This window comes from Peromyscus californicus, unplaced genomic scaffold, assembly GCF_007827085.1.
Source record: "Peromyscus californicus insignis strain IS unplaced genomic scaffold, ASM782708v3 Scaffold_10__1_contigs__length_136768540, whole genome shotgun sequence".
Taxonomy (NCBI): domain Eukaryota; kingdom Metazoa; phylum Chordata; class Mammalia; order Rodentia; family Cricetidae; genus Peromyscus; species Peromyscus californicus.
Window position 1 is genome coordinate 16,860,803 of NW_026294391.1, and position 25,802 is coordinate 16,886,604.

Genomic DNA, 25,802 nt, shown 5'->3' on the forward strand with positions numbered 1-25,802 from the left:
TCAGGCCTAGGTTTACGTGCCCCTAACTTGCCAGTCTTATTGTCCCTTTGGGTTCTACTGGGGTACGAGAGATGCAGCATATGTAGGAGAAAAAGCAGCTCTCATGGCACCTGCCGCCTTCCAGTTAGATAACCACCTCTCTGAGTCTTGGTTTTGTCCTCAGCTAAATGGGGCACAGTACCACCTGTCTTCTGAGGTTCTTTCTATTGGAGGAGCTAAGTTATAGTAAGCATCTGTTTGGAATCCCTGAGGAAGGCAGTGGGAACTCGGCCCTGTCCTAGGAAGCTTCTGGTGTACTGGGGGATTCAGATACAGTGAGTGATGAGCACAGTATGACTAGTGAGACAGAGGGGCAAGGACAGTGTCCTAACTCATCCTTGGAACTTAGAGAAGGCTGCTAGACACAGTGAGCTGAATCCAGAAGACTGGCAGTTGGCCAGATGAAGCAAGACAGGACATGTTTAGGGAGGTGCATGTGGAGGAAGCCTCGGCGGTCCATAGAAGCCAGTAACCAAGGGCTTTGAATGCTAGACAAAAGGGCCGGGTCTTTGCTCTGCTGGCACAGAGTGAAACATTGGCAGATTTAAGCAGAGGGGAAACAGTAAACTGTGTGCAAGAAAGCGCCTTCTGGCTGCCAGAGTTAAGGAAGAGTTGGAGAAAGGCCCAGCACCTGAAAGGCATATGGAGACCTGAGCTGGAGCAGTGGCCACAGATCTGCTTGAGTACCAGAATGCGCTCATCTTAGGAAACAGGTTTTGGCTTGCCATCCATGTGGACATGTGCTTCTCCAGTCCAGGCATAAATTCTGAGTAGGGAATCCACTGTGTAGAGTGAGCGCCATGAAGCTGCAGCCAGACTGTAAGCAGAGGCAGGGTTTGTTTAATATGTGGAGGCTTATGGAAATTCATTTCATTTTTTCATAACACCTGGTCATGGTAGGAAATATGGAAATTACAGAAAAAAGACAGAAATAGAGGGCTAAGAAGCCACCCCTGACCTGAGCCCCATGATGAATGTTTAGGCATACATTCTTTTTAGACGTATGTATTTTCAAGAATTAGATCATTTTGTAATATTTAAGTTTGTATCCTTTTCTTAAAACATTTTAAGAATGTTTTAAGCATTTCACATATTAGTAAAAACCTTACATAAGTATTACTGGGAAAGACTGATATTCCATTATATGAGTGTGTTGTAAATTATGTAACTGAGTGCCTATGGTTGGACATTTAGGTATTGTTAAAACACCACTGCAGTGAAAGTGTATTTGTGCATAGAACATGTGCCTGTAATCAGAATCAGGAAGACAAACAATAGAATCTCTTCCTTCTTCCCTTACTGGTGCACTAGAATTGAACGTAGGGCCTCTGACATACAAGGCACGTGCTCTACATCAAGCCACACTCCTAACTCCTTTGTTTTTCTGCTGCTGCTGCTGCTGCCTTCCTATCTTTATCATCATCATTGTCTTCGTGTGTGTGTGTGTGTGTGTGTGTGTGTGTGTGTGTGTGTGTGTGTGTGTGCGCGCGCGCGCACGCGCGCGCATGTGTGAGATAGGGTCTTATGTATCGTAGTCTTACCTCAAACTTACTCTGTACCTAAGGATGACCTTGAATTTCTGATCCTACTACCTCTCCATCCTGAGTGCTAGGATTATAGGCATACACCATCACACTCTGTTTATGTGATGCTAGGGATGGACCCCAGGGCCTTCCCATGCTAGGCAGACTCTCCATCAACTGAGCTGCATCCCCAGCCCTCTTGATTTTTAATCTTTTGTTGCTGTGGTTGTTTCGGTTTGGTTTGAGATCACCCAGGGGAATATGGCAAGATTCTGTCTGAAAACAAAATCAAAACCAAAAACACCAAGCAAACAAAACAAACAAGAACTATCTATAGTCCCAATAGCCAGAAACAACTGTCTAAACACGACCAGGTTTCCTGCCAGTTAAGGGTCATAATCATTTTGCCAAGCTTATGTCTTTTTCAGCTTTTTTCTTCTTTTTTTCTTTTACCTTTCTTTCTTTTCTTTTCTTTTTTTTCTGGAGCTGAGGACCGAACCCAGGGCCTTGTGCTTGCTAGGCAAGCGCTCTACCACTGAGCTAAATCCCCAACCCCAAGCTTACGTCTTATTGGCTGCCAACTATCCCACATTTCTGCTACTGTGATGTTAGTCTGGGCAGTTTCTGATTTGAAATGATGTGACCATGAACATCTTTTGAGACTGGCATTTGCTGGGAAGGGGCGAGATATTCATGGAGGAGAGAAGTCCCCCAGAGCTTCCTCTCTGCCCAACTCCCATCTGATCACACTTCTCTGTGCCATAGAGTCTTTGGAGCTGATAGCCACAGCAGCAGAGCACTCTAATGCTGCCATCCGAAAAATGGTAAGTGGCCCTTCTAGCCCTGCCCTTCCTTGGCCATCCTCTGTGGTACTCTGTCCTGGGATGGGGAGGGCGGGAGCTTGTGACTTAATGACACCCAAGGGGAGGTATTGCTCACCCCAAGCTTTACCTTTTGCTCACTGCCAGGAACGAATGCACAAGCTGCTGAAGGTCTATGAGCTGCTAGGGGGTGAGGAGGACATTGTCAGTCCCACCAAAGAGCTCATAAAAGAAGGCCATATCCTTAAGCTGTCAGCAAAGAATGGGACCACTCAAGATCGATACCTCATATTAGTAAGTGCCAGGTGTGGGCTTGTGGGTGGGCATGTCCTTCCTTAATACACAGATGACCTGGTAGTCATTCAAGAGTAGACCTCTAGCCAGCTGTCCTTTCTTCCATTGTATTTTCACTATGTGAGCTAGAATTTTTTTTTGCTTTTTGGATTATGTAACTGCAATTTAGAAGTGACTTGGCCAAGGTTCCAAGTCCACTAGGAAGTGACTCCCATAACATTTCTTTGTAACATCCTTTCTCTTTCCTCATTATTGCTGTATCCAATTTGAAATCTTTCCTCCATTTATTGCCTTAGATCCTTAGCAGTTGTACGAGGGTAGGGGGGGGGGGGGGGGACTCACCAGCCACACTAAGGCCCTGCACATGCATCCCAAATCCTTTCCTTCCTAGTTCAACGACCGCCTCCTCTACTGCGTGCCCAGGCTGCGGCTCCTTGGCCAGAAGTTTAGCGTGCGGGCACGCATTGATGTAGATGGCATGGAGGTGAGCACCATGAAATGAGAAGTGGAAATGTGGGTGGGGCGTTGGCATTGGGAAGAACATGTCTACTTTGACCCCAGTCTGTGTGTGCGTATGTGCCGGGCCCTGTGGAGCTCTGTAGGCTTCACCATGACCCTTCCCTCTTCCATTCAGCTAAAGGAGAGCTCCAACCTCAACATGCCTCGGACCTTCCTGGTGTCAGGAAAGCAGCGTTCTCTGGAACTCCAGGCCAGGTACCTCACTTTTTACTTCAGATATGCTGACACATTCCAGGCCTAGAGATCTTTCCAGAGAGAGAGTGAACACCTTTCCCCAAAGATGTGGACTTGCTCTTGAGCTATGTGTGTGTGAGATCCTGAAGACTACACACTTAGACGCATGGTATGGGAAAAGGTGGCACTTCTGTCAAGAAAGCATTTTGGTGAATGAATACGCAGCGTAGAGTGGGTTACTTAACCCTGTCATGAATAACAGAATTGCAAATGGCTATCACCACACCTGGCTACCATCAGCCCATTTTAAAGCTGAAGAAATTGAAGCACCTTGCTCTAGATCTAGCTAGCAAGGATCAGAGCTGAAATTGGAGCTTAGGCCACCTCAGCTTGTCACTTGGGCTCCTAACCACTGTCCATACTGCCTTCGGACAGGTGACAGTGTGTAACAAGGTTGTGATCAGGGCTGGAGGGTGAATGCACATCAGTACGTGGCCCTTTTCTGATAGGCTACATGGAAGTGAGAGGTGACTGATGATTGCATGGAGGGAGAAGGGAGAAGGGTAAAGAAACATAGTAGTTGGGCCTTGAAGTTCCTTGAACCTCCCTGAGGCCTGCAGTGGGGGAAGCAGGAAGGAGCAACACACTCCCCAAGACAGAAAACAGGACCATCTAGGAAAGGGACACACCACAGGGACATGGTATCTGCCTAGAGTTCGGGGGCATCAGAATAATGCTGGGTACAGAGGGTCCTACCAAGCAGTGTTTCTTTTCCTCCTAGTCTCAATAGAATGACATGGAGAGGTTACATGTAATCATATTTACTGTTTGTAATTAGCCCAGGTTGGCCTTGAACTCAATCCTCCTGGTTTAGACTCTGTAGTGCTCAGATTACTGGTGTGAGCCACATACCAAGTTTCTTAAAACTTTTTGTTGTTTTGTTTTTTCGTGACAGGATTTCTCTGTAGCCTTGGCAGTTCTGGAACTCACTTTGTAGACCAGGCTGGCTTCGAACTCACAGAGATCCACCTGCCTCTGCCTCCTGAGTGCTGGGATTAAAGGCGTATGCTGCCACTACCTGGCTCTTAAAGCTTTTGAAGGGTTTATTTTATTGTAATTATTTTAAAATGGGGTGTGTGTGTGTGTGTGTGTGTGTGTGTGTGTGTGCGCGCGCGCGTGCAGGGGGATGTGATGGTGAATGCAGGTGATTCTGGAGTCTTTAAGAAGCATCAGGTCCACTGGAACTGACAGGTGTAAACTCAGAACATGGGTGCTAAGACCTGAACTTGGGTTCTCTGCAAGAGCAGTACACACTGAGCCATCTCCAGCCAACTAATTTTTTTTCTTGAGATAGGGTTTTACTATGTGTAAGCTGGCAGGCTTGCTTATGTAGAACAGGCTGGCCTCAAACTCACAGAGATCCACTTGCCTCTGCCTCCAGAGTGCTGAGATTAAAAGTGTGCACTACCAAACCTGGTTCCATTAATTATTTAAATTAGTTGATTGTTGTATTTATTAACAATTTTAAATGTTTATGGGTGTTTTGCCTGTGTGTATGTCTGGCAATATGTGCATGCCTGGTGCCTGAGGAGTCCAGAAGATGGTGTCAGATACCCTGGAACTGGAGTTACATATGATTGTGAAGTAGGTGCAGGGAATTGGGTCCTCTAGAAGAACAGCAAGTGCTCTTAACTGCTGAGCCATCTCTCCAGCCACTTAGAATTTTTTTAAATGAAAAATTTCAGCCCGTTGTGGTGGCTTCTGCCTATAATCCCACCACTTGAGAGGCTGAGGCAGGGAGATTGCCAGAAGTTCAAGGCAAGACTGGGATACAATGTGAGACTTTGTCTGGAAAAAAATGAGACTAGGGATTGATTTCAAATATACAAAGAATAGTACAATAAGCACCCATATTCTTAAGACATAGCTTAGCTGGTTCTCATCTTGGAATCAGCTGAGAGATTTAAAAAAATACTGATGCCTGGGTTCCATCCGCAAAGATTCTGATTTGTTTGGTCTGCGTGTATTCTGAACAAAGCTCCTCAGGTGATTTGATGTGTGTACCATGACTGAGAACCACTGATTTAAGAGCCCATAACTAGGATAGGAACAGAGAACTTATTTGCATGCATAAGGACCTGGGTTCCACCCCCAGAATCTCTCCCCTTCCACATACAGAAGACAGTTATTGACACTTTACCAGACAGATCCTTTTTGGTTTGGTTTGGTACCTTTTCCCCCAGGCCATCCTTGGAACTCCTGAGTTCAAATGGTCCTCCTGCCTTAGTCGCCAAATGGGACTAACAAATAAGAACCTCATCCTTATACACTTTATGTATTGACCACAAATTCCACCATAATTCTTAAAAACCCAAAGCAAAATGTGTTCACTGTCAAGAAATTACAAGTTGAAAACTATAAAAAAGAAATCTTTATATGGATATAGTCAGAATAAACCCCTCTATGCTGCAGTTACAGATATTTAGCATGATTTCTAGCTTTTGTGTGGCTACTGGGATCTGAACTCGTGTCTTGATGCTTGCATAGCAAGCACTTTACCCACTGAGCCATTTTCCTAGTCCCTGCTGCCACCTTGTATTATGAACATTTTTCAAAATACAGAAAAGTTCAGAGAATCACAGCGAACACTAGTAAAGCCACCATTTAGTTGACAAGGGTTAAGACGGTACTGTATTTAGCTTCTCAATATCTATCCTTTTAGCCACCCACCAATCCAATGGCTTTCATTTTTTATTGGTATATGTCAATTGTACATAGTGATAAGTTTCATAAAGACCCTTTTGTTTTTTGAGACAGAGTTTCTCTGTGTAGCCCTGGCTGTCCTGGAACTCACTCTGTAGACCAGGCTGGCCTTGAACTCAAGAGATCTGCCTGTCTCTGCCTCCTAAGTGCTGGAATTAAAGACATGAGTCACCACATCTGGCAAGACATTTTTCATACAAGTATGAATATCCTGTACTTTGACCATACTTTCCATTCAGACCCTCCCTTTGCTTCTTCCCATCCTTCCCCCCAACAGTCTTGCTTTTTCTACTTTGATGTCATATATATAAATGATTTTATGTATAGTAAGATCTAGACTCCACAAATGAGATAAAACACGTATTTTTTTTTGCATCTGCCTTATTTCACTTAATATAATGATCTGTAGTTGCATCCATTTTCTGGCAAATGACAAAATTTTATTCCTATGGAATAAAAACTCCATAATACCCCTCGCCCCCCCCCCCCCACACACACTCATTCACGCGTACACATTTTCTTATCTACTTGTCAGTTGACACAACCCAGAGCAGATTTCATAATGGCTGTTGGGAATAGTGCTATAATAAACATAGATGGGCATATATGTAGTATATACCTAGGAGCTGGGTCAATATCTGAAATATTACCATACCCGATTTCAACTTATACTCCAGAGCCATAATTAATAACATGGTGCTAACACAAAAACAGACATGTAGATTGATGGAATAGAAAATAGGACCTAGAAAAAAAACACACACAGCCATACCCAACTAATTTGCTTAGTTTTTGGTTTTTTGAGACAGGGTCTTATGTAGCATAAGACAGCCTTGAACTCCTGATCCTGTCTCTACTTAACAGATGTGCCATCATGCTTTACTTAGCCACTTGATTTTTGACAAAGATGCCAAAAACATACATTGTAGAAACGACAGCTTCTTCAACAGATGGTGCCGAGAAAACTGAGTATCTAGTGACTTTAAAAAAATTATTTTTAACTATGTATATGAGTGTGTATCTGTGTATGGGTTTGTGCATGTCAGTGCAATTGCCCGCAGAGATCAGAGGCACTGGATCACCTTGGCATTGGAGTTACATGCAGTAGGAAGTACTCAGTGTAGATTCTAGGAACTGAACTCTGCAAGATTACATGCCCTTAACCACTGAGCCCTTTCAATAACTTTTGTTTTTGTTTTTGTTTTTTCGAGACAGGGTTTCTCTGCGTAGCTTTGGAACCTGTCCTGGAACTCGCTCTGTAGCCCAGGCTGGCCTCGAACTCACAGAGATCCGCCTGTCTCTGCCTCCTGAGTGCTGGGACTAAAGGTGTGCGCCACCACTGCCTGGCTCAATGACTTTTTAATACATTTCCAGTAAGTTGCAGGCTTTACCATACATCACCCTCAAGAGTCTGGCATGAACATGAACTAGTTTAGTACTTGTTTCAGTACCACCACCATACCCTTTTCTTGGCAGATTCTTCATAGTGAAATGCACAGGTCTTAAGTGTACCACAGATGAGTTTTGACAAACATTTGATTGCAATGAGCATTCATTAAGGTGTGTGTGTGTGTGTGTGTGTGTGTGTGTTGCAAGTGCTGGAGATAGGACCTCACATGATAGATAAGCATTCAGCCACTAACCTACATCCCCACATCCCTCAGTATTGACTTACATCCTTACTTTTTTATACGGTGGTCTTGATGATGCAGTCAGATTTTCCTATTAGAAAAATACATTTAAAGCTTCTCAATATGGATGTGGAAGGAAAGTAAGAGTCCAGATGGGAGAGAGCAGAGAGTGAAGGGTCCTATTCCTATTGGGTGCTTGATAAGGTTTCACCAGAGCAGAGGCCTTGGAGAACACAAGGCTGAGGAAGAACCAGGGAAGAAGAGCAGAGGAAGTCAAAGCATGTTTTGTAGCAGACATCATGCTGGGCACTCAAGTATCATGTTAGCAATGCTCAGAACAGAGTGAGAAGCACTATCTTCGTGGAAGGAAAGAAAACCCTGCCCTTTGCAAAGCTGACATGTTAGCAGTCATTGATACAGTTTCGTGTGTGTTCCATACTCTCACATCCACTTCACCATTACCCTCTGTCTGAGGCCTAGCACCTCCCTTTGGAACCCTTTCTTAAAAGCCCCACTCAGACTCAGGCTGAAGCAGGTCCCCTTCTCTGGACTCCTCAATCTTTGTTTCATCTAGTCTCAGCACAGATCCCCCTGTGTTGTCCCCATGTGACTCCTCTAGTACACCATGAGCTCCTTGAGGGCAGGGACTTCTCTGAGGCCCAAGTTCCTAGTACTGGGATCTGGAGACATTGTTGAATTAAAAAAGTTATGTGACTTGTCTGAGGTTACATAATTTTTTTATTTTCAAGTATTTTAATTTTTTGTAATTTTACTTTTAATTTTTTATTCATTTTACATACCAACCACAGATCCCCCTCTTCCTTCCTCCTGCCCACCCCCCATTCCCTCCTCCGACAAGGTAAGGCCTCCCATGGGGCGTCAGCAGAGCCTGGTACATTCAGTTGAGGCAGGTCTAAGCCCCTTCCCCTGCATCAAGACTGTGCAGTGTCCCACCATAGGTAATGGGCTCCAAAAAGTCAGCTCATGCACCAGGGATGGATCCTGATTCTACTGCCAGGGGCTCCTCAAACAGAACAAGCTACACAATGGTCTCGCTTATGCAGAGGGCCTAGTCCAGGCCCATGGAGGCTCCACAGCTATTGGTCTAAAGTTCATGAGAGGTTAATCTTAAGTGAAGAAGTGGAGTAGAACCTAGGTCCTGGAATTCGAAAACACCATTCCAATTGCCCTTTGTTGACCTGCCTAACCCAACACCTTTCTTTTCTCCCCTACAAGGACTGAGGAGGAGAAGAAAGACTGGGTCCAGGTAACACCCATGGTTTTGTGGTAGGGGTCTGGAAGGGTATTAACAGGTCTCTTAGGGGCTGATATACTTTCCCTTAAAACAGAATGGGCTTGGACACCAGCCTTCCAGCAGATGCTATTTTTGCCCTCTTACAGAGAAGCAAGCCAAAGCCCTGAGGTCAGATAGAAGCATTCTTTTCAAAAGGCAGCTCCCCTGAATCAGACTTTCCAAAGGCTTGCACCTAACCAGCTGTCAGGAAGGCGGTCTGAGGAGGTTTTCTAGCCACCACTCCTTTTTCCACATTTTATAATTACCAGATGGAGACCTGGATTTAGGGAGGGATTTTCTCAGAGTCCTGAGTGTGTCAAGGGCAGAGCTGGGTTTAGAACTCTAGGCTAAGACATATGAAGGTGTGAGGGTAGAGATAAGTGTCTTGTGGTGTGATCTGACCTCTCATTTCTCACACCTCTTCACCAGGCCATCAACTCCACCCTCCTGAAGCATGAACAGACCCTGGAGACTTTCAAACTGTTGAATTCTACAAACAGGGATGATGAGGATACTCCCCCTAACTCTCCAGTAAGAGTTCTACTCTCCCTCCCCCCTCCTCACAGTACTGGGATCCCTTTGAGGCTGCATGTTCCCACCTTCCCTTGAGGTGATCTTTTTCTCAGAAAATAGGGACTAGAGAGCAGTGCAGGCCCCTAGGAGCAGTCTTCTGCCGGTAGGGCTGCAGACTGTACTCCAGAAAGTAAAAATGACTTACCTCCAATAACAGTGCGGTAGGGTAGAGCCAGACCTTCTGTATGTGTGTGCTCCCCAACCCTGTGATTCAAGCCTTGGAGAAGAGGCAAGGAGGGCTGGGCTGAGGAGCTGTCAATGACCAAGACCTAACCCTCCCCCTAGAACGTGGACCTTGGGAAGAGGGCACCTACGCCTATCCGGGAAAAGGAAGTCACCATGTGCATGCGCTGCCAGGAGCCCTTCAATTCCATCACCAAGCGCAGGCATCACTGCAAGGCCTGTGGGCATGTGAGTGTTGGGAGGCAGGGGCAAAGCTAAAGTGGGGGCAGGCTGACAGCCTAAAAGCCCACTTCTAATTGGGTACCCTCCGAGTAGGGGGAGGCTGCAAGTTGGCTGTGGTAGTTGATACACTGAAGGGAAAGGCCCAAGACAATTAGGCTGTTCTTGCCCACTTGCTGCCCCAGGTGGTTTGTGGAAAATGCTCCGAGTTCCGGGCCCGCCTCATCTATGACAACAACCGTTCCAACCGTGTGTGCACTGATTGCTATGTGGCCTTGCATGGAGCACCTGGGAGCAGCCCAGCCTGTAGCCAGCATACACCCCAGCGCAGGAGGTCCATCCTAGAGGTAAGAGTTCCTAACCACAATCCCCAAAGTGTGCCCCGGTTACTGAGCAGGTGTGGTTGAGGTCTGAACATCTCTTAGACAGTAGGGTGCTGTGTGCACTCACTAATCAGGTGATCCAGGCTTGAGACAAGGAAAATGAGTATAAGGGTTAAAAGAGTCATTTTTATTAAAGTACTTTACACATTTCACCCTCACAGTAACTAATCAACCCATACTCTAATGTTTAATTTACATGTGAGGAAAAACTGAAACTCAGAGAGGTTATTTGGCTAGGTTGCAAGGCAGAAAAACTGCTAGGTTTTGTTTTATCTGAGACAAAGTCTCACTGCATAGCCTAGGCTGGCTTTGAATTTCCTATTCTCCTGCCTCAGCCTATAGGATTCTTTTTAAAGAACCAATTACCTTTTTTTTATTATGAAATAGGATAAGTAATACAACATAAAAAAGACATATCCCTTTACCCAGAAGCTGCCACTGTTAATACTGATGCTTCCTATCTTTCTAGGACAGTTTGGGGTGATTGTTTCTTAAATAAATCAAGGTATCCCAAATGTAAGGGAGCTTACTCTGCACCAGGACTATTTTAAATGCCTTGTTTATGCTCATTTAAACCTCATAAACACCCTCTGTGCTCTTCTCACAAGTCTTGCATTTTCATCTATTGTTAGGATTGTGGGACAGATGGTGTTAACCGCCCACCCATCCCTTTAATCACAATGTTAGAAGGCCTTTCTCAGAGCAGGCAATGAGTGTATAATGAAAGATGAAAAAAGGTGAGCTGTGAATGGCACTTGGACTGTAGAGTGCCTGACCAGCATTTCAGTGTTCCCACTGAGGTCTAGCTGTTAGAGGCAGCAGCCAAGCCTAGCTTTGCTACCTTTGTCTGAGACATAATCCATACACTACGGGCCTGTTTAAGCCAAGAGAAGCAGCCTTCTGGCAACACTGATGTACCCTGTGTCTCTCTGATCACAGAAACAGGCCTCGGTGGCTGCTGAGAACAGCGTCATCTGCAGCTTCCTGCACTACATGGAGAAGGGTGGGAAAGGATGGCACAAGGCATGGTTTGTGGTTCCTGAGAATGAACCCTTGGTGCTGTACATCTATGGAGCCCCTCAGGTGTGCATCCCATTCCTTCAGGTTTTTCCAACCATCTGACAAAGCCAGGCTTGTCCCTTCCTCGTATGCCTTGTCCTTTGGGGACAGGGTGAGCCTAGCAAAGGGAAAAATCAAAACCCTCATCATTTTGTGACAGAGTATGTAGAGACAAGTGTTTGGGGGCCAAGGTATGGAGGGGAAATGAGGGCGAAGTGGGAGGTCTAGCTTTGTGGAGAAAACAGGAGCGGAGACAGGCACCTCTAGGTCTGACTTTAAGAATGTGCGCACGGAGGAAACTGTCAAAAGACCTGAATCTGTAATAATAGTAAAGACTAGCAGTTGGTTTGGGCATGGGGGAGACAGATGTGTAAACCAGCCTGCCTTCTAGTCCTAGTTCAGACATCTTCCTGTTCATTACAGTGAAGGCAAGGGTCTTCAGCAGAGGAAACAAAACAAAGTTGTTTCACTGGGTAGAGGGCACGGTCCAGCCCCTAGATGACATTAGCTCTGTCCCTCCTCCCCAGGATGTGAAAGCCCAGCGCAGCCTGCCCCTCATTGGCTTTGAGGTGGGGCCTCCTGAGGCAGGGGAGCGGCCTGACAGGAGGCACGTCTTCAAGATCACACAGAGCCACCTAAGCTGGTACTTCAGCCCAGAGACGGAAGAACTCCAGCGGCGCTGGATGGCTGTGCTCGGCAGGGCGGGCCGTGGGGACACATTCTGCCCAGGGCCCACACTGTCTGAGGACAGGGAGACGGAGGAGACACCAGTGGCAGCCACAGGAGCCACTGCTGAACCTCCTGAAGCCTCCCAGACCCGAGACAAGACCTAGAGGGTTTGGGGGGAACTAGAAACTCCTGCCCCACACTCCAGCTGCCCATGTTCAATTGGGGGCTCCAGCCCACTCCCAATGCAGTCAATACTTGAATTCCCATCACGGGCACTTTCAATCCCGAATGCTGGGTCTTGGGTTTTTTAATTCATCTTTTCACAAAATGTGGGCTTTTTAAAAACTATTCCTACATTGATGTTAATTTTTTAAATCCCTGTCCCCAGGGAGGGCAGGAGCTAATTGCTAGACTCACTTGAATTAGGCTGTTTCCTCCCAATACCCCACAGATCCTACTTCCACCCAGTTCCCCACAAAAGCACCAGAGGCAGGAGACCTGGATTCAAGTGCCAGCTCTGTTACTGACCCTGGAACCCCAACCTACCCTTGTCTCCTCAGCCAGTGTCTTCACATGTATGACTTTACATGGGGCGGTGACTAGACCCTTCTTGCCTTTCCCATGGCTTATAGCTTCTACCTAGCCCCAAAGCAATCCAGTATTTTATCGTCCAGACCCATGGCAGGGCCACTGGGGCAGGACGGGAATGGGAGGGGGGGAGGACAATGGATACTGTTTTTTAAAGAAAAATACAGTTTATTTCAGGCTTACAGTAACTTTCAGAACACTGATATGGTCCGTCCGTTTGTCCAAAGTCCAAGGCTACTGGGGGTGGGGGGGTGGGGTGCAGAAACTACTCTTTCACTGAACTCTGAAGCTCAGCTCTCAGAAGGCTGATTCCAAGGTTAAATCATGGATTAAACAAGAAGGTGTTATGTTATTAAGGTCTTAAGCCTCATCCCTGGACTTAAAACAGCCCAACTTTCCCAAGTTCACCATTTAGTCAAGTCCTTCGAACTCTCAAGAGTATTCAGGGTGGGAGCATTCACAGGAGGATGCAAGTTCCGGGCAGGGGAAGAGTTGCTCTGTGGGAGGCTGGGGTGGGGACATTGGGGAGGTACCACACTTACATCTACTCTCTTCCAACTGCATGTTGATCTCACCATTCCCAACCCAGCCGGCCTCCCACCACTGGAATTCTCGTCCTTTCCACAAATTGACCTGCCTGCTGTCCACAAGTCTGGCTTCTACTCCAACCACAGCCACACTCACCGTCCATGTTCACATTCACTGCACCTAGGAGGCACTAGGCTGGGAAACCTGGTCTTATCTCTCATATGGTACCTAAGGTTCGAGGGGCTGGAATAGGTCCCATCAACACAACCAAGGATCCTAGGGCTTTTCTTCCCCTGGAGGGAAGGACAGGGGAACAAGGTAGGAATATGGTTATCAGGACAGAGGTGTATATAGCCCTCTAAAACCGCCCCTATAACTCTCCTAACACTTAACAAGGGCCCAAACCATTTACTGCCCTACTCATTTCTTTCTCCGGACAATGGTCCACCCGTCTTCTACTATATCCTCTTCCTTAATAGTCTGCGGGTCTGGATCAGAGGGTTGAGGCTGGGGGCAGACCACATCCGTTGTGGCCCCATCATTTGTAGCTGTCACCTAGAGGGAAAATATAAGAGAGAGCACTAAGTAATTACCCATGCTCTGCTCCCAACTTTCCCATGACTATATGAACTATCTTTTTTGATAACACCACCACCACCACCACCTACAACCATCATCACTTCCCTGGGAACCTAGCTACTCTTCTAAAAACTTAACATTTGCAACACCCCCACCCCCAACCCGCACACAGGCACCTCTTTCACCTCCATTTCTTCCACGCTGTCCACATCATCTTCAGCCACATCAGTTTTTTCGGCTGTCTTAAGTGGAGTAGCCGTGGCCTTGCACTTTTTTTGGTTGATCTGAGCCGTTATCTCCTGCAGAGCAGCCCCATCACCCTTCTGGAAGTGGTGGAACATGGTCTGTAGCTGCTGACTCACCTACCAAGGAAACATCCAAACAGCTTGGAGTTTTCAGACAATCTATCATAAAACCAGCCTCTGTTTACAGCAGATTAGAGGGGGTTGGAATTTTCCAGAAAAAAAGTGGGGCTCTCTTCTCCCTAAGAAGTTCATCTAAGCAGTTAGGAACAGTGGTAGATGCATATAATGGGGAGGCCTCTGAGGCAGGATTGTGAGTTTGAGATAGACACTGTCAAAATAAAATAACAGCTGAGAGTGCTGGCCCCTGTGCTTAGTCTCAGCACCCAGGAGGCAGAGGCAGCAGATCTCCTGGAGGTCAAGGCCAGCCTGGGCTACAGAGCAAGTTCTAGACAAGCCAGGGCAACAAAAAATAAAGCAACAACAAAGTCCAGTGGAGCAACCACAAATCAAGAGCTTGGGTGAGGGTCTCCCGGAAGAGAAGGTATTAGAATTGCACACCTATAATCCCAGTACTTGGGAGGCTGAGGCAGGATGACTGCTATGAATTTGAGGTTGGCCTGGGCTACATAGTATTTCAGGCTGCCTAGGCTGGAGAGTAAAAAAAAAAAAAAAAAAAAAAAAACTGTCTCAAAAAAAGAAAAAGGGAGAGAAGATGCAAATGAAAGATAATCTCACCAGGGTGAGCAGTGTTAATCAGAACAGGAATGGAATTTGATCTGGCCCAGCTTGTGGCATGTGGGGGAAATCGTTGGTTGAGAATGATCTCAAGAGAAATAAAGGTAATATTTGAAAATGCAATAGGGAATCTTGTGTATGCCTCAAGAAAAGAATGGTTACAACCAAGAATCTTGTCCCAAACAGTGGGAGAAGAGCGAGCAGGCAGGGGGCTGACAGCAGTTTCCATATGCTCACCTGGGGCAGGCTCCCATCTTCCACAACTGTATCAAACTCAGTGGTCATCAGCTCCCCAAGGAAATCTTCCACCTCTTCTAGATCCAAGTCAGCTAAATAGGAAAGGATAGGACCCTTTAGACAAAGATCAACTTCATCAGCCCTGCCCACTATTCTTCAATACGTATCTGCTACATATGGTTGGGAGGTAAAGGTGCAGTGAGCCTTTATTCACTAAAACACCCTCTTTCACTTGGCCTATTCTAACTGACCTCAGCTTAAGGTGACCTTGAAATAGCCTCAGAGCCTCCAATTTCTCATTTCTAAAGAGAGGCTAATAGGGCCCCCTGGAGGGTCTGTTAGGAGGACTCATCTAACACAATGCTTGGCACAAGGGAGATGAGATCTCTAATATTAATTTGCATCACTTCAGAGCTGAAATATTGAAGTATAGAGACCCTTCACAGCTGTGGCTCCACTAATACAGGAGTCCAGAGACTCAAGGGTAGTGGGTAAGAAGAAATGGATATGGTATTCATTGTTTTTTTTTTTTTTTTGGTGCTGAGGATCAACCCCAGGGTCTGGCACATGCTCAGCAAACACTCAACCACTGAACTACACCCTCAGTTGGATGCACTACTTTTAAAAATGAAATCATAACCTTAACAACCACCTTCTGGCTAAGCCCTGTTCACTGGACCTCAGTTATCTTACAGGTCCATGCTCTGTCTTTTCTGAATGAAAGACTAGCTTTCTCTTCCCTACATGCCGCCTTCTCCCAGACATAACTCTTCTACAATCGTGCTTTTACAAGCCATTGAAATCTAACAGCCTCCAAATTTCTTTTCCACTCAGGCTAATTATGTATCCAGATGTTAAACAGGTGCCTCAAGTCCCCATTTCCAAAGCCAGATTTATTATCCTGCCTTCCAAACCAGTATCTCATCCTCCAAGGTCCCTCTATCCAAAGGAAGTTTCTTAATCTACCTTGCCACTCACCACAAATTTGTCTCTTTCCCCAACCCCCTGTATGGACAAGTATTCTCTTTTTCCTGACCATTGCCACTGCTCTATTTTAGACCTTATTTTCTAGACCCAAATAGCCTTCTCATGAGTGTTTCCTTCTCATAATCTACACTAACTACTTTCTGAATTTTCTAGCAAACACCATCCTATTACTTACTTTAGAACCTGCTCATGAATTTTATCACCTATTGTGAAGTTTGTCTTTGATAAATATTCTGCTGAGTTTAAGGAGTTGTTTTGTTTTTGTTACAGGTATCATGTAGCCCAGGCTAGCATCAAACTGTGTAGTCCAAGGCTAGCCTAGAACTCCTGATGATTGGTCATCCCCCTGCCTTTACCTCCTCAGTGCTAAGATTACAAGCATGCATCACCATGCCTGATTAATGTGGCTCTGGGGATTGAACCCAAGGCCTCTTACATGTCATGCAAGTACTCTTCCAATTGAGCTACATCCCCAGCTCAATTTTGCTGAGTTTTAACAAGGATTTCCATAGAAAGCTAATGGCAAACAAAGCTAGGATTGATAACACACACCAATAATCCCTGCAGTCTCAGGAAAATGACGAAAGAGGAACATCTATTCCACAACAGCTGGACTATAAAAGGAGATACTGTTCCCAATTACCACCACCACCACCAGTATTAATAAAGTATCAGCTGGGGGGGGAAAGTTATGTAATTTGACTGGAGAAACTTTTTCTGCATTCAACATCTAACTGGACAAGTCTTCTATAGCTTGAATTTTACAAACGCTGGCCTAAAGGATATAATCAAAGGCACATAAGGCCTCGCATCTCTTACCCTTTAGGGTAAGGGTTGTCTCTGTACATGCACATGCACATATACTCTACCACTCTTCCATTCCCTTACTACATTGGGGGGGCTTTCAAAATCCAACAGTTAACTCCTCTGAGTGTGCTTTATGTTTCTACCTACTTCACCCCTTTTCATTCATTAAGACCCACCCCAATCACTAAAGGCTAAAGACCAAAAAAAAAAAAAGACTGCCAGTCTGGTCTACAGAGCCAGTTCTAAGAGGACAGCCAGGGCCACACAAAGAACTCCTGTCTTGAAAAACCAAAAAAGGGCTTCTCCTCAGGCTCAGATAACTCAAGAACTCTAAGTACCTCTTTATCAAGACACTTATCATCCAGTATTTTAACTATCCACTTTCTTATCTGAAGTCACTCACGAGATACACCCTCGAAACTACTGCATGTAATACTCCTACTGGGTCCTCGTGTTCTCTTATCCCCACAAAGACAAAACGAAGGGAGGGCGTACATCTTTGCTGTAGAAGTAGCCATATGTGGTTACCAAGCACAAGCACTTGAAATGGTGCTAGTCTCAATTAAGAAACGCCCATTAAGACCTTTAAAACTCCAGAGTGTAAAAACTTAATTCTAAAAATGTATAAAATGGAGCCGGGCGGTGATGGTGCACGCCTTTAACCCCAGCACTTGGGAGGCAGAGCCAGGAGGATCTCTGTGAGTTCGAGGCCAGCCTGGGCTACCAAGTGAGTTCCAGGAAAGGCGCAAAGCTACACAGAGAAACCCTGTGTCTCGAAAAAACAAAAACAAAAAAAATGTATAAAATGCTTAATTCTTATGACACACCAAAATACTCTGGAAGAGGATTTTGTTTTATTTATTTTATGTATATGGTGTTTTGCTTGCATGTATGTCTGCACTCTCTATGTACATGCCTGGTGCCCAGAGGACAGAAGATGGTGTCAGATCACCTGGAACTGGAGTTACAGACAGTTATGAGTTACCATGTAGACTCACTCAAGTCATCTGTAAAAAGCAAATACTCTTAAATGTTGAGCCATCTTTTCAGCTGTGTTTTACTTACTTGTCAATTATATGTATATGTACATGTGTGCAAATGAAGAAGACTGCATCCTCTGGAGCTGGAGTTACAGGTGGTTGTGAGCTACTGGACACAGGTACTGGGAACCTAACTCATGTCCTCTGAAAGAGCAGGAAGCTAAGCATCTCTACAGCCCCTTCCTTTTAAGGACAAGTTCTGGCTATGTAGCCAAGGCTGGCTTCAAACTCCAAGTTCTCCTACCTCAGTCTCCTTAGTGCTAGAATTACAGACATGGCCCATATGCTAGGCTTTGGATGTGAATTTAATACTATTATATTTGCTTCATTCATTCATTTATTCATTCATTCGTGGTAGTGGGGAATTGAACCTAGCGTCTCACATGTAGTAGGTAAGCACTTCCATAGAGCTATATCCCCAACATTTTTTATTATGAGACAAGGTCATGGTAATGTTGTTCCGGCTAGTCTTGAACTTGAGGTCCTTTTGCCTCAGGAGCAACCGATTATAGGACTGTACCACAGGGCTTGGCTGCCTTTTATTAGAGGCACTACTTTTACTTTTGGTGGTACTAGAGGTGGAACTCAGAAACATGAGCATGCTAGGAAAGTGCTCTACCATTGGGCTACACGCTTCACCCAACAATCTTAAAATTACGTTTACTTGAGTAGGGGGAGTCAGAGGACATCTTAAGTGACTCAGTTCTCTCTTTCCATGTGGTCCCATCTATCAGATTCGGATCATTATGCTTGTTGGCTTTTGCCCACGGAGCCATCTTTCCCTCCCCTGACCCAGCAATTTTACAATATGGCTCGCACAGTTCTATTAGTCGGATCTTTTCATAACCATTTTAGGAATTAAGAGACTCTCTGGAAGGTAAAATGTCTTGTCCAGGATCATAGCACTATATAGTGTTACTGCCTGCAAAGCACCCGAAACGCACGATTCTAATTCCAAAGTCACCATTCATTCGACAAGACAAGCGCGGAGGCGGTTATGGCGCATGCCTTTAATCCCAGCACTCGAGAGGCAGGCGGATCTCTTGAGTTCGAGGCCAGTCTAGTCTATAGAGCACGTTTCAGGGCAGCCAGGACGGTTACACAGAGAAACCCTGTCTCGAAAAAAATAAAAAATAATAATTTTTAAAAAAAAGAGAGAGAGAGAAAGAAAGCGCGGGCTCTCTAGGACGAGGCTCCGCCGCTCCAAAACCCGACAGACAGCAACGTCTCACACTCACTCACCATTGGCGATGAAGTAATCCTCCACTGCACCCCCCAGCCACTCGGCCTTCTCCTGGCTGTGCACGCCCCCGAAGCCATTCTCCACAGCGATCTGTGAACACAGGCCCAAGCCAACCATGACAGCATGGAAACCGGAGTGGCGTGGCGTGGCACGGCACGGCCTGCCCTGGCCTGGGAGTCTGCCGCCTACACCGCCCAGACGAGGCTCTGGCGCCTTGCCTGGCCAGCTCCTATTTTGCCCCAGCCCTAATTGTGACCCCCGCCGTGGTCTCACTCACCTGTAAAGCAGGCCAAGCATCCAGAGCCGCGCGGACAGCAGCTCCGAAGAGCACTCGCACGTCTTCTCCAGCGCCCGCCATCATCCGTTTAGATCACGTGGCTCCCAGGAAGCCCAATCGCGCGGCAGATCTCGCCAGGCAAAATGAGCCCAGAGCCGATTCTCAGAACGCAGATTCGTTTTCTGCTGACCTGGCAGCAAGACCAGAACAGTTGAAAAATTTCAGTGGTAGATGATGCCACTTACCACAGTAAATCTTAATAATTAAAAGTTGAACCTGGAGCCGAGGACTTAGGGAGGGTAGCCGAAAGAAAGAGGAAGGGAGAAATAGGGAGGGGAGAAGGGAGGAGGAGGAAGGGGGAGGGAGAGAGAGAGAAGCTACAGTTGAAGGCCCGTAAGAGGCTCATTAAAGGCAATTGCCGCCATGCCTGATGACCTGAGTTAGAGCCCTAAGCCCCACATGATGGAATTAGAGAACTGACTCCTGCAGTTTCCCCGTTCCCCTCCAAATCCTTCGTTGCATGAACAGGTACATGCGCTCACATACAATAAATAAATGTAATTTTCAAAATTTAATGCTACATTTCAAACAGCATCATAACACCTGTATAGAACATTGCCACCAACAGAAGCAGAATACATTTTTTTTGTATTATTAATACACTATTTGTCTTCCCTGAAAAAACTGCTTTCCCCAGACTTCCTGGGAAGGTACAGGAAACAGAACTGTTTATCCTAAAGATGGGAGGAGAAAGACCACTGACTCAAATCATCATGGCCAAATTAATTAAAGCAAGCAATTAATTAAAACAAGCTTTTTTTTCAGTTGTGCACATGGGCTGCCTCCCTGTAAGATGGGTTTTGAGAGGTCAGCATTGGATGTGAAGAAGACAAGGTTTTTATAGTTCAGGGGTAGAGAGTTTCTAAATGGGAGAAAATAGGTGGGGTTACAGGAGCAGAATAAGCATAACAAGTTAGTCATAGCAAGCTCCTGAAACATACCTGATTGCAGGGTGGTCATAAAGTAGCCATAACAACAGGTAGTCATAACAACCTTTTGAAACAAAGGTAGGGTTGCAAGATGGTTATAAACAGCTATTTGAAACAAAGACATGGTTGCCACTTCCTGGAACAGGCAGTTCAGAACCATTTGTAGTTAAGGTGACAGGTGGGGCATAGCCCAATCCTTAAGAAACAGATTTAATCATATACAGGAATGAACCTAGTTTGTCTTTACTATAAGATGGCTTTTAAAAGCCGGGCAGTGGAGGCACACACCTTTAGTCCCAGCACTCAGGAGGCAGAGGCAGGCAGATCTCTGTGAGTTCGAGGCCAGCCTGGGCTACAGAGTGAGTTCCAGCAAAGGTGCAAAGCTACACAGAGAAACCCTGTCTCAAAAAACAAAGAAACAGCAACAACAACAACAACAACAACAACAACAACAACAAAAAAAAAAAAAAAAAAAAAAAGAATGGCTTTTAAGCCTAAGATGGAGGCAGGCTGGTTCTTCAGAACACACAGGACAGAGGAGGCATGCAAGGTCAAACTAGGGAAAGTAGAAGAGGATATGGCTACTTTTGCTTTGTAAGGCAAAGAGAATGAGAAAGGGCAAAAGAATGCCATAGCTTCTGAGAGGGCAAAGCCCGGAGTCATAGAACTGAGGATAGATTTCCTGACAGGCGGACAGATTGGGAGAGATGCCATGACAAGGTAATAAAGATGGTGAATTTCCAAGACAGCAGCTTGCTTCTTCACCTTCCAACATGACTGGCTTCCTCCTCACCCTAACCGGAAAGAAAAGCCTGACCACTTAGAGGCCTGGTAGGCTTTTTCTCCTGCCAGTAGGACCCCTGCTTGATGGCCTGGCTCAACAAAGTCAAGGCCAGATCAGAACATGTTACACTACAGTTGTGGGCCAATCAGCCACCCTGTCTTTCTTCAAACTGACCAACCCTGAGTTAGGGGAGAAAGACCCTTCAAAGATGTAAACAACACCAACACCAACAAAAAGCCGGCAAGAAGCTGGACTTCTCTTTTCCCATCAGCCTTGCTCTGTGTGCTTGCTGTATACATGTTTCCTCACCCCTAACCAAAGCTTCTCTTCACCAGGCTGGTTTAGCCTGCTGTGTTGGAGAATTTCCTAGAGGTTACCCTTCGAGCTTGAGACGTTTCCTACTTTTTACTTCTTTAAGTGACAGAGAAAAACAAACCCAGTCAAAACCCCAGATGGTAACACAACAGCTGTTGTTTCAGAAAAGGGTTCTCAGCATAACCAATGATAAAGCTTCTCAAATACAGATCCAATTCCAGCCCCAGAGCCAGCCACTCAACTATGTCCCTTCTCAAATACAGATCCTATGTCCCAGCCCACAATGGACTTGCCTCCTGTGTGGATGTCCTTTGAAATGGCTCCACTTTGGAAGCATTGGATACAGAGAAATAAGGTCAAGGGATGTGAGATGGTCAAGCTGCCAAGGTTCTCACTTGTCATGGTCTCTGGTCGGTAGCTAAGAAGGTGCTCCTCAGCAAGGAGCTGGTAGGAATGAACTTGGAGCAGGCATGTTTTCAGAGGTGAGGGGTTGAGGTAAGAGGTGCTCCCAGTCAGAGAACTAGGGTGCACATTTTAACAGCAGAACACACATACAAACATATTTTTCATTTTTTTTTTGTGTGTGTGTGTTTCTCTCCTTTCACCAAATGGGTTCCACAATAGAACCCAGGTCTGGTCTCAAGCTTGTGGCAGATGGCTGTACTCCCTGAGTCTTTCTCCTTCTCCTCCTCCTCCTCCTCCTCCTCCTCCTCCTCCTCCTCCTCCTCCTCTTCACCTTCTCCTTCTGCCCCCCTTCTTCTAGAGGCTTGCTATTATCAACACAAAAACACTATTCTTACCTCAGAGGCAACAAGAGACAGTTCATTCTTGTGTCAAATATGAGTTACCACGGCCAGGATTCAGGTTGCCCAGAAAGATATTTTCTTTTGTGTAGGTGTTTAAATGACATCTTAGTAGTTACAGAACAAAGAAAGCCATAAGTCAAAGCATTTACTAAATCCTTTGATAGGGACCGTAAGTAGTGAGGTGAAGGAAATTCTGCATAGGTTTCAGAAACTATCTGATGACATTCTTAGCTTTTGGATTTGTGGATGCTCACTGTCTGCTAAGTATGTATTTTATTTTATTTTTTAATTTATTTTATTTGCATTGGTGCTTTGCCTGCATGTATGTCTATGTGAGGGTGTCAGATCTTGGAGTTATAGACAATTGTTAACGGCCATGTAGGTGCTGGGAATTGAACCCAGGTCCTTCAGAAGAGCAGTCAGTGTTCTTAACTGCTGAGCCATCTCTCCAGCCCCCAAGCATATATTTTTAAAGTTTTAGTAGTCACAAGGCTTTTAGTTCAGACACAAGGGAAGACAAGGGATGCTTTTCAAAGGCACCAAAAGTAGCTCAAGGTGATTTGTCTCTCGACTGTAACATTTTAACTGTCCATAATCACAAGGTTCAGTCATTTGGCCTTGTAGAACCTTCTATACAGACGCAGTTTTTCTTCTCTGGGAACTTCAGTTTACACTGTGTAGCCATGACTGGTATTGCATGCTGATCCTCCTAAGCTCACCCTCCTAAATCCTAGGACTAGTGATGCACCACCACACTTAACACAGAATACACATTTCCTGAAGTTTGCAAGAACATTCTCCAAGACACACCATACATATGGGAACTTGGAAAACACACGGAAATGAATTTGAAAAACACAGCATACCAAAATTTATGTAATGCAGCTGAAGTACTTAGAGGGCAAATTTTTAGCTTGAAACAAGAAAGTTCAAGCTGTAAATATTTTTAAAAGAGCCAGTGGGGACATACAGCAACGCCCCCAGCAGCCTGAGTTCTCGTCCCCCACCCCCCACCCCCCCACCCCCCACCCCCGCCCAGGTAAAGCCAGACCCTTGACTACACTGCAGGAAAGAGATTCAGGATGGGCCAGCATTATGATATAATCATCCAGTTTTATATGATTGTTATGACATGGTCATTATGATATATGATAAGCAAAGTTAGGGCTTGTTTAACTACAAGCATTTAGAGGAGGAACACTTAGGAAAGGAAGGGTTTGTTCTGCTGAACATAAAAATATAATGATTCCTGATGACATTCTCCTGGCCCCATAGATCAGTGTCTCTCTCACTCAGCCAACATCAGAGAAGTTTCCTCTTGCAGTAGATAGGAATTACTAAAGAGATACCCATCTGGACAATGTGAAGAGAGTGGGGAAGTTTTGAACACTCAGTCTTTTTTTATTTTTTATTTTTTGGTTTTTTTTGTTTCAGACATAGTTTCTCTGTGTAGCAGTCCTAGCTGTCCTGGCACTCACTCTGTACACCAGGCTGGCCTCGAACTCACAGAGATCCATCTGCCTCTGCCTCCCGAGTGCTGGGATGAAAGGCCTGTGCCACCATTCCTAGCTTGGAACACTCAGTCTTAAATGGGATGTCCTCATCAAACCCCTCTTCAAAACTCTGCAGAAAAGGAGGCAAAAGGGTTATAAGAGCCAGAAGAGATGGAGGACATCACGGAGATAAGGCCTTCTAAACACAACAGGACTGATGCCCATATGAACTCAAAGAAACTGGCGTAGCATCCCCAGGGTCTGCAGAAGTCTAAGCCAGATGGGATTCCAGTGCTTAGAGGGGAAATAGATACAAGCCCCCATCCCTAATCCAGAAGGTATCTCCAACTGATAACTAACTGCTCAGAAAGGAAAAACCACTTGTCTCAGACCACACTTAAGGGCAGCCTCCACACCCAGCAGTAGACAGCCAATAAAAAAAAAAGGAATTCAATGGTATTTTTTATAGTCTTTTTTTCTCATATCGATTTGTTTGGGCTTTTTTTTTTGTCTTGCTAGCCTTTTGCTTGTATATTATGGTTTCTGATTTTGTGTTTTTCGGGTTTTGTTTTTGTGTCGGGGTGTCTGTATGTGTTTCTTGTGCTTTTTCTTTGTTGTTTTTTGTTTGTTTTTTAATTCTGGTTTGTTTACCTGTTTGTTTTCTAAACAGAAAGAAAAAGAAAGAAAGGAAGAAGAGCTGGGTGGGTGGGTGAGGAGGAAAGGAGTATCTGGGTGAAGCTGGGGGAAGGGAGGCTGTGATCAGAATGTATCGTATGAAAATTATTTTCAATTATATATATATGTGCATACACACATATGTATGTATGTATGTGTATGACGTAAGGGCCTGACCAGATAGCTCAGTGAGTTCAGACACTTGCTGCCAAGCCTGACCACCTGAGTTCGATCCTGGGGTCCCATACAATGGAGGAGGAAAAAAAAACCTACCACCAATGGTTCTCTCATCTCCACACATGTGCTGTGACATGTATGTGTGTGCCCATGTACAGACACACACACACACACACACACACACACACACACACACACACACACACACACACCACTAAATAAAAAAAAATGTAAGAAAAAGTTTGTAAAGAGGTGAGCTGAGGCATGGTGATACATGCCTGGAATCACAGCACCCATAAAGCAGAGGCAAGAGGATAAAGGCCACTCTCAACTACATAGCTATCTAGTGGGTTTGAGGGTGACCTGATCCCCATGAGACTGTCAAGAAAAAAAGAAAGGAAAACAGAAAAAGGAAAAGAAAGCAAAGAATGGAAGGTTAACCAAAGTAAAGAAGATGGGGCTATGTATGGTGGTGCCTGCCTCAGCACTCGGGAAGCAGGGGCAGGCGGCTCTCTGTGAGTTTGAGGCCAGCCTGGGCTACAGAGCGAGATCCAGGTCAACCAGGACTACATAAACCCTGTCTCAAAACAAAAGCAAACAAACACAAGGGCTAGAGGGATGGCTTGGTACTTCCTCCTCTTGCAAAGGACCCAGGTACAGTTCCCAGCACCCGCATGGCAGCTCACAACCGTCTGTAACTCCAGTTCCAGAGGATCCACTGCCCTCTTCTGACCTCTGAGGGCACCAGGCACATATTCAGTGCACAGGTATACACTTGGGCAAAACACTCACACACATAAAATCAAAATAAATAAACCTTAAACAGATGTCAGCTCTGAGTAGCAGTCTGAGCCAGAGCGCAGGCTCACAGCTGACACCGATTTACAATCTCCCACTACTGCTTGTAGGATGAGCAGAGTAAAGCACCCGTCATATTTGGTCGTATGAATTCTTTTGTGACTTGAACAAGAGCAGGTTCTGTGGAATGATACAAAAGGAGACTGGAGTTGCCTGAAGGGGAAATGGAGGATGAAGAAGCAATAAGATGTACCTTGTAGTTGGAAGAGCTTGGCTGTGAAAGAAAATGGGCAGTTTTCAGAGGAGGTTCTTCATTTTATTTTATATTTTTCTTTTTTTGTCTTGTTTTGTTTGT

At 45.4% G+C, this 25,802-nt stretch overlaps 2 protein-coding genes across 3 annotated transcripts in view; one reads left to right on the plus strand and one right to left on the minus strand.

Moving 5' to 3' along the window:
* Fgd1 (FYVE, RhoGEF and PH domain containing 1) overlaps positions 1 to 12,920 on the plus strand; it is a 44,076-nt gene extending 31,156 nt beyond the window's left edge. The window contains exons 9-18 of the mRNA XM_052757876.1: positions 2,328 to 2,386; positions 2,531 to 2,677; positions 3,069 to 3,161; positions 3,312 to 3,391; positions 9,001 to 9,031; positions 9,488 to 9,589; positions 9,917 to 10,042; positions 10,219 to 10,380; positions 11,356 to 11,499; positions 12,003 to 12,920. Coding sequence (XP_052613836.1) covers positions 2,328 to 2,386; positions 2,531 to 2,677; positions 3,069 to 3,161; positions 3,312 to 3,391; positions 9,001 to 9,031; positions 9,488 to 9,589; positions 9,917 to 10,042; positions 10,219 to 10,380; positions 11,356 to 11,499; positions 12,003 to 12,308 — 1,250 coding nt within the window. The 3' untranslated portion in view covers positions 12,309 to 12,920. The remainder of the gene's footprint in view (positions 1 to 2,327; positions 2,387 to 2,530; positions 2,678 to 3,068; positions 3,162 to 3,311; positions 3,392 to 9,000; positions 9,032 to 9,487; positions 9,590 to 9,916; positions 10,043 to 10,218; positions 10,381 to 11,355; positions 11,500 to 12,002) is intronic.
* Positions 12,921 to 12,991: 71 nt separating this feature from the next.
* On the minus strand, positions 12,992 to 19,544 carry Tsr2 (TSR2 ribosome maturation factor). 2 transcript variants are annotated; one of them, XM_052757997.1, is made up of 5 exons: positions 19,411 to 19,544; positions 19,133 to 19,223; positions 15,057 to 15,148; positions 14,016 to 14,201; positions 12,992 to 13,815 (listed from the first exon to the last, which is right to left on the minus strand). In XM_052757997.1, the coding sequence occupies exons 1-5, from the start codon at positions 19,492 to 19,494 to the stop codon at positions 13,681 to 13,683; spliced, it is 588 nt and encodes a 195-aa protein (XP_052613957.1). In that variant the 5' UTR covers positions 19,495 to 19,544; the 3' UTR covers positions 12,992 to 13,680. The 2 variants fall into 2 exon arrangements, with proteins under 2 accessions (XP_052613957.1, XP_052614036.1); XM_052758076.1 differs by having other exon boundaries at positions 14,025 to 14,201; positions 19,411 to 19,543.
* Between the last annotated feature and the right edge of the window lie 6,258 nt (positions 19,545 to 25,802).